Below are 7824 nucleotides of genomic sequence, written 5' to 3'. Positions count from 1 at the left end.
CGATGAACAAAAAAATCTATTTGAAAAGAATTAGATTATGGTAAGTGTTGCAAGGAAACGTATTAATCTTTCAAATTTTGTTCTCTGTGGAAACGAAAAGTATGAAAAAAAATTAAACAAGAAAAAAAAGACAAAAATAATAATTCTCGTATAAAATAATCTTGTTTGAACTGGATACGATGAGGTGACTTGCGTGCACCTTCAGGAAACTCCATTTATCGATCTTCTGATTCGCTTTCGCGCTTTCGAAGAACGCGAACGGTACGACGCAAGCTCGTACCGAACGAGAGGAAAGCTTTCTATGTGCTAGTGGTAGGGTGCCTTTATATGTTGCTTAGGTCAATGTATGTGTTTAAATGAAAGGGTGAGAAAGAGAGTGAGAGAGAGAGTGAAAGAAAGAGATAGATAGGAAGATATACACATACATATATCTATATACATATCTCCCACTTCATCTTTTCCACCTCATTCTGACTCTCTCTTTGGAGTTACCCGCGCTCAACGTTACGTTACGTTACGTTTCCTCGAAGTACTCTACTTCTTCTCTTCTTCACTTTCATCATCTATCTGAACTCAGCCGTCATCATCGGCGGCTACGTAAATATACATACATAGACACATCTAACTATATACGCTTACGTATTAAGAAGAATCATTTCTGGGTTGAATAGAACCACGATACGAATATGCCAGAGAAGATGAGCGATCAGGAGGACCTGGAATACTGCATAATGTTCCCGTCTTTTCCACCATCACCAAAGGACCCAGCTTTGACGTCTTCCACGACCAATGGACAGGATCATAGAGAAGAATTTGTTTTCGTCTATGAAGAAGACAAACGACCATTGGTTGTTCTTCTTGGATGGGCTGGATGTCAGGATAGATATTTGGCTAAATACAGTGCTATTTATAAGGAGAAGAGGTAGGATCATTTCATAGGTAACCTTGTGTCTCTTTCTTTCTCTCATTCTTTGTCATTAGAATTCAAGGTCAGCCTCCAAATCTATACATGCTTATTCATTCAATCAGTCTGGTAACTATTAAAGGAAATGAGTCTGTCTGCTTCTCTTCCTTTTTTCTGTTTTCATTAACATTTCGTTCGATACGATTTTGACGATAAATTTGACGTCAACCAGCAAAACGGCAGCCGGTGGTACGTTTGTAGTCGACGATTATCGACCGCTCCGTACCGGCTTTGCACAGATGCTGCTCACTTGGTTCGGGGATTCGGTTTTTTGAAAATATAATATTTTTTTGTCGTCTGACAAAAGTTTAGGAATTTCGTTAGGTTTATTTTCTTTAAGACGCGTTAATTACTGTACAGTAATTTTGAAAATGTTCGATGTTGTGATCGATCAGTAAACACGTGTTGGAATTTACTTTTAATTACTCTACTTTATATGCAGAGAATATTTTTCATATATTAATTTATATGCCGCGAGCTAATTTTTATTGATTTCATGAAGTACATTTTGACACAGCTAAAAGTTACATAATACAATATTTCAAATCATATTTACATAACAACAAGTTAATTTTCTGAATACGAAATTGCCCTGACTACTAAAAAATGTCCAGATTTAATAAAGACAGAATTATTTTCATATAAGTTGATAAATAACTTGAAAATAGACATAAAATCTTCGTTAACCATTATATCAAATGTTAACGATAATATTACTTGAGTTGTATTTAATATCAACTAAAAAAACTATTATATAATATTACTAACAAATCATAGAATTCAATTATTTCCAGTTGCATCACTCTTCGTTATACAGCACCGATGGAATGTCTTTTTGGACGAAGAAACAAAATGCCTTATATAGGCAAACGATTGTTGCAAGTAATTGCTAAAAACAGTTTGAACGATCATCCGATATTCTTCCACATATTTAGCAACGGTGGCGCTTTACTTTATCAACACATCAGTATTGCAATGCAAGAAATGAATTCTCCGATCCAGGTAACGGAACAATTTATTTCTTAATCACTTTTTTCTATAAGAATATTAATTTCTTCATAAATGTTCATTTTAATTTGATCCCACAGTCGCAAGTGAAAGGAGTGATCTTTGACAGTGCACCAGGTGAAAGAAGAGTTACATCCCTGTTCAAAGCTATCAGTGCAATCATTGGTGGACATCCTCTAACAAATATACCGATGTCTTTCTTCATTACGATCTTCTTATCAATGTACTGGTTCTTCGAGGTTTTTATCGCCTACTTGTTTCTCTCTTACTTTGTAGTGATAAGCCTGATTCTTCAGGTACAGGGTAAATTGGTTTCAGGATAAAAATAATACAAGATTTAAGCTCATTACCATAAATTTTATGCGATGTTACTGCGATAATATCTTTAAAAAAAACAAATATTGAAAATAAAATGGTATTTGATTAGTTATGTAGTATCTTGTGGAATACTAACAATCGCAATACTATACCTTCGCTTGAAATTTATGATATCAAGCGTAAATCTTCACACTCTTCAATGTTTCAGAAATGATTGATGATAGCAAACTCAATAGAAATGTAATTTATACAGGTGATCGCCCATGCACTTGGAAGAGGTTTCACCATCCAATCGAATCCTTTCGCATTGATGGAAGAATCATCTTCTTGGCCACAACTATTTCTTTACTCGAATACCGACACCTTAATTCCTGCTGCAGTTAGTTTATACAAATGTTCTATAACTCAAGTTTAAAACCTATGATTTTGATCTCGAGTATTTACCAAGATAAATTTTGTATTACAAAATAGAATTATATTTTCAGGACGTTGAGAAATTCGCAAGCCGGCGTGCAGAACGCGGAGTACGTGTACAACTAGTACTCTTTACAAATTCACCCCATGTTAAGCATTATGCAATGTATCGAGAGGTCTACGTTAACACAGTTTACAGTTTCATCAACGAATGCCTGCAGTCTGGCAACCCGTCCAAGAGGTTTGAGAAATCACCTAATCTTGACGAAGATCATATCGAATCCGACGTTTACAATTCGCAACCTCGCCTCACGAAACGTGTCGTTTTGCCTAACGAGGCAACCAAGTATCAAAATTAGTAGTCATACGCGCGAAAGAACAAATCGTCGATAAAATGAAAAAGATAAGAAGAACAAGCATTTTTATTAGCAAAAATTATCTTGCATTATCTCGTCGCAAGGAAATTTCAAACACACGTTCGTTGTCAAAACTTACGGATATCGAAAATCGGTTAATACTGGTCATATTTTTTTTACTAATTTAATTTTTTTAATTATTTTTATTTTTCTAAGCAAATTAACGATGGAATAAGACGAACAATGGAATGATAATTTTTTTTTTAATTTATATTCTCCTTTATATATAAGAAGAAAAATTTGTCAACAAAAAAAAAAGGAAAATTACAAGAAAACGAAAATTAGTATCGATTTTCGAACTCCGTTAGTTTTCAAAAACGCGTATATATATATATATATATCTTCGTTGCTTTTCAATTTCTTCCCCTTTACACATCTTCCATTTTCCGACAATCCGAAAGGCGTATGAATAAATAAGTACGTATAGAAGGTGCCTCGATTGATTGTAAGTACATAGTACGAAAAAATAAATATGTACAGCAGTACAAGACAAACCCCAACAACAACAACAAAAAGAATTAAAAGATAAAAATAAGTAATTCCGCAGGAACACGTTCCCCGCGTAGTGAGTTTATAATGACTCTAGGTGCACTTTGCTGCTGAATTAATGATCAACATAATATAATAATGATTCTTATTATTATTATCATTATTATTGTTTGAACAATATTGAGAGAGAAGGGAGAGAGATTTATTTAAATAACATACGTAAGAAATAGAGAGAGAGAGAGAGAGAGAGAGAGAGAGAGAAAGAAAGAGAGAGAAAAAAAGAGAACGTACTATAAAATATGTTTAGAAAATATAAAAAATACAAAAAAATACGAGGATCCTTCGAATAGCTCTGAATATCTATTTTTTGAAACACGATTGTAAAAAGAGCATGGATCCTACATTATATTATCATTAGTATTATTATTCTAATTATTTAGATTATAATAATTATTATTATCTGTTATTATATGTATCTCATAATCGTGAATTCGATGATTAGTATGACTCGAATTATGACTCGCGAGTAGTTGGTCAACTTGGTTCGATGATAAATCGCACAAAATACACATAATATAGAGTTAGAATCTTGATTTAGCTTTCGTCATAAATCAGAGATTTCAAATTGCATCGTCATTAAAAAGGAGGATTTAAAGAAAATTTCTCTAAACCAAATCCTCCTCTTCATCAATGATTCCTTCCCTTCCTACATTGTGTCTCTCGTTATATCAGTACTATGTTAACGCGAATATATATAAATGCAAATATATTTTGATCTGTCGATTAATTACAAAATAAAGACTGATAAATACCTCTAACAAATGTATCATACAGTTTTTTTTTTGTATAGGCACATATATAATTTTAAAATAATAAAAATGAAAAAATATTTATTTGATTAAAATATAAATTTCTCTGTGTGAACGGGTAAAAAATATATAATTGTAGTATTATTAATAAAATATTTACAATGATATATAATTTGATGATATAATATAATTAAAAAATTAAAAATAGTACATGTATTTTTTTATAATATTTTTAATTATTATATTATTAAAGTATAATATATGAAAGATCAGACTTTTAGGTGAAATTTGATAACTTATGTCTCTTACAAAATATACATGCATACTATACTTAAACAAAATACTTATTCAATTTTAATCAAAATCTGAATTTTATATTCTTTTGCTCGACCAACCTTCACGGAAATTTATCGATCATGATCGATAATGAAAAAGATGATAGTAATCGATTTTTCAAAAAAATTTCTGTCAAGAATATGATGGTTAACATTTGACAATAAAATAGTAACAGCTAAAGAATGAAAACGTATTAAGATCCTAAAAAATCTTTTGATTAAGAAAATACTATTTGAGAAAAAATATAATTTTTTCTTGGTAGAACTTTTGGAACTGGCGTATATCGAAAGTAGTTTTTCGAATTTTTCGCGCGCGCGATCCCATTATCTATCTACTTTTTTACCAAACCGTGTGGAATCCCTTCGAGGATCGAGATCGCTAAATCGAGAAGAAAAAATTCGTCTCAGAGGACTTTCTTATTTCGTTCAAGACGTCGAACAAAAAGTGGAACCAAAAGAACTCGACGAGGAGTCTACTAAATTTGAATTTAAAGTCAAATCTTCGAACAGGTACGAAATACTACATGTAATACAAGCTGATCAGAAAATTTACCCTCAAATAAAGAAGAGTTGATAATAGAAAATGAGTTATTGAATTTCAGTACTAACAAAAAATCACGAAAATTGAATCCTATGCGAAAAACTGCTACTGTAAGAGCTCATCCATTATTTATTAGAAAAGGTGACAAAGTAATTTTTAATTTTCAACACTTCGTAAGTCCTGAGAACATTTTAAAGGAATACATTCGTTTTAATATTCACAACAAGTAAGTCTTTTAATGGTAGGTTAAAATTAAATACAAAGTTTAAAATTTACCAGTTCGTGAATCTAACATTTAAATCGATTTTGAATCATTCTTAAATAATTAACAAAACTTTGGTAAAATTTTTTGAAAATTCCTTGGGCCATAATTTTGCCATCTATGATTTACACAATTTCTGACCATAACAATTAAAAAAAAAAAACAGATAAAAAATTTCCTCAAAATTTCAAATAGAAGCAGACTGGCTAAAATTGACAAGCAGAAAATATTGGAAGCATTATGCTCGTTGCATTGCGATAATCAATTCAATTCTGATGTAGATCCGTATGATTTAAAATCACGAAATAATTCTAAACACGTAAACGCGGAAGGACGAACAAATAATGAAAAAATAATGTCGGCAAGAAAAAGTAAAATAAAGCAGAATATCGTACGTAATTTTATTTCTTTTAATAATGGTAAAAATAATCTTAATTTTATAAATGAATCAATTTTAAATGATTCAACAATTTTTTAATAGAATACAGAAAATGCACTTTGGATAACTAGACCAGCACGTACATGGCAGCCTGCAAAAAGAATCTCTGCAACAAACAACATCGTGTACGAATTCAATCCTTTTGGAAATGTTGAAAATAACGATACATCAAAAGGTTTTAACAATTCTAAAAATTCTATATATTCATGTGGTTCATTTAACGGCTTGAAAGGTATTAAAATATAAAAATGATGAAGAATATACGATAATTTGAAAAACTGCTATTTATTGGATCAATATTTTAAAACATTTGTTTATCAGTATTTTAAATAAATGATCAATATTTATACTGAAAAAAAATATTAATCTATACCGGCCATTTATTTTATAAAATATTAATTTAAAATGTACAAAAAAATATTGACTAAATAAATAGAAGTATAAGTTAATTAACAATAATTAAGTTTTGGTGGTATCTGTTTTATTGCACAGTTTCAACAATTTCTAAATCTACAACAAACGACAGAAAACATATTGCAAAAGATGCAAAAGCACGTTCTATTGTAACATTACCGAAATTAAATTCTTCTCCTAATAATTCAATGAACATTTTTGAAAAAAATGAAAAATTGACGAACGTTTGTGAAAACCAGGCTTCTTTACCTTGTATTCTTAAAAGGACAGATTTAACGAAAAATGAAACGATTTCAAAAGAATCAGATAAGAAATGTAAGTCTTATAATCAAAATCGAATTTCATTTTGTAAACATATCCTGTATATATAAAATTCTATTGCGTACAGGGAAAATAGCATCAGCAAAATTAAATTATATAGATCGAGATGTAGAAAAAGTTAAAACGAATTGGGAACAATTTCAAAAACATCACGATCGCAGAAAAGAAAAATACATCTTTAATCCGCATATGAAAAAATTATACGAAGTATTAAAAACCACTGCGTGCGATAAAAATAAGATAAAAAAAAATGTTGACTCAACAAATGATCAGGATATATTATCAAAGAATAGCAAATTTTCCAAACATTCTGAAATGATTGATCAACGTGACGTTGAACATATCAAAAACGTGTTATTTCCAAAACAAGATCAATTGACCATTGTAAAATCTACAAGAACGAGTATCGATTTATCTAGTAGAGAACTTAAAGAAGATATTTTAGGGAACGAAAAGAGAAATATTGTTGAGCAACAATCGTTGTTTACAGAAAAACGATTGCGGATTATAAACGATATCTTAACCTACGAATCGAATTTACTAAATCCTTATAAAAATGATTCCTTAAATAATAAAACATCACGTAAAGTTAAAACCGGGATAGACAAATATTTAGAGAAGTATACCACAAATTTTGATAAACTTAATACAATAGAGCAAAAAAATGTAACTATAAAAGTAATGGAATCTCAAAATGACATCAAAGAATATTTTAATGAAAATTTAAATCATTCTTTATGCGTTAGTGAAAAAAATATAAATAATTTCGAGAAAGATGGAATCGAAACATCTCTAAAAAATAATGATTTTGGAGAAAATAAAGAATCAGCTAACGAAACAAAAAACATAGACACAAAATCGATTGAAATTTTTGACGAGTTTAATGAAAAATTACCAAAAGAAAATACATTCGTAAAAATGGACTGTAATAATCTAAGTCTACCGAAAAATATCTTAGATAAAGTCCTTCAATCGGAATATTTAAAAAAAGAATTATTTTCGTTGTATCCTATGTAAAATGATATTTAAAAAGAAAAAATAATTGTGACAGAACTGGTGTTTTTTATTTGTTTTAATTTTTTTTTTATATATAA

At 30.0% G+C, this 7824-nt stretch overlaps 2 protein-coding genes across 6 annotated transcripts; both read left to right on the top strand.

The window, feature by feature from the left end:
• Positions 1-318: 318 nt before the first annotated feature.
• LOC106789467 (transmembrane protein 53) lies at positions 319-3444 on the top strand. 2 transcript variants are annotated; one of them, XM_014753682.1, is made up of 6 exons: positions 319-597; positions 672-922; positions 1759-1966; positions 2053-2211; positions 2544-2669; positions 2776-3444. In XM_014753682.1, exons 2-6 carry the CDS (start codon positions 687-689, stop codon positions 3061-3063), a joined length of 1017 nt encoding a protein of 338 aa, XP_014609168.1. In that variant the 5' UTR covers positions 319-597; positions 672-686; the 3' UTR covers positions 3064-3444. The 2 variants fall into 2 exon arrangements, with proteins under 2 accessions (XP_014609168.1, XP_014609169.1); XM_014753683.1 differs by having other exon boundaries at positions 385-922.
• Positions 3445-4713: 1269 nt separating this feature from the next.
• On the top strand, positions 4714-7796 carry LOC106789468. 4 transcript variants are annotated; one of them, XM_014753684.1, is made up of 6 exons: positions 4714-5263; positions 5356-5520; positions 5752-5947; positions 6038-6227; positions 6488-6724; positions 6798-7796. In XM_014753684.1, the coding sequence occupies exons 2-6, from the start codon at positions 5387-5389 to the stop codon at positions 7745-7747; spliced, it is 1707 nt and encodes a 568-aa protein (XP_014609170.1). In that variant the 5' UTR covers positions 4714-5263; positions 5356-5386; the 3' UTR covers positions 7748-7796. The 4 variants fall into 4 exon arrangements, with proteins under 4 accessions (XP_014609170.1, XP_014609172.1, XP_014609173.1 ...); XM_014753686.1 differs by lacking the exon at positions 4714-5263 and having other exon boundaries at positions 5429-5520; positions 5838-5947; XM_014753687.1 differs by lacking the exon at positions 4714-5263 and having other exon boundaries at positions 5446-5535; positions 5838-5947.
• The last annotated feature ends 28 nt before the right edge of the window (positions 7797-7824 follow it).

This window comes from Polistes canadensis, unplaced genomic scaffold (assembly GCF_001313835.1).
Source record: "Polistes canadensis isolate GaletaPanama2010 unplaced genomic scaffold, ASM131383v1 scaffold_184, whole genome shotgun sequence".
Lineage (NCBI taxonomy): Eukaryota > Metazoa > Arthropoda > Insecta > Hymenoptera > Vespidae > Polistes > Polistes canadensis.
This window is presented reverse-complemented; position numbering and strand designations above follow the sequence as displayed.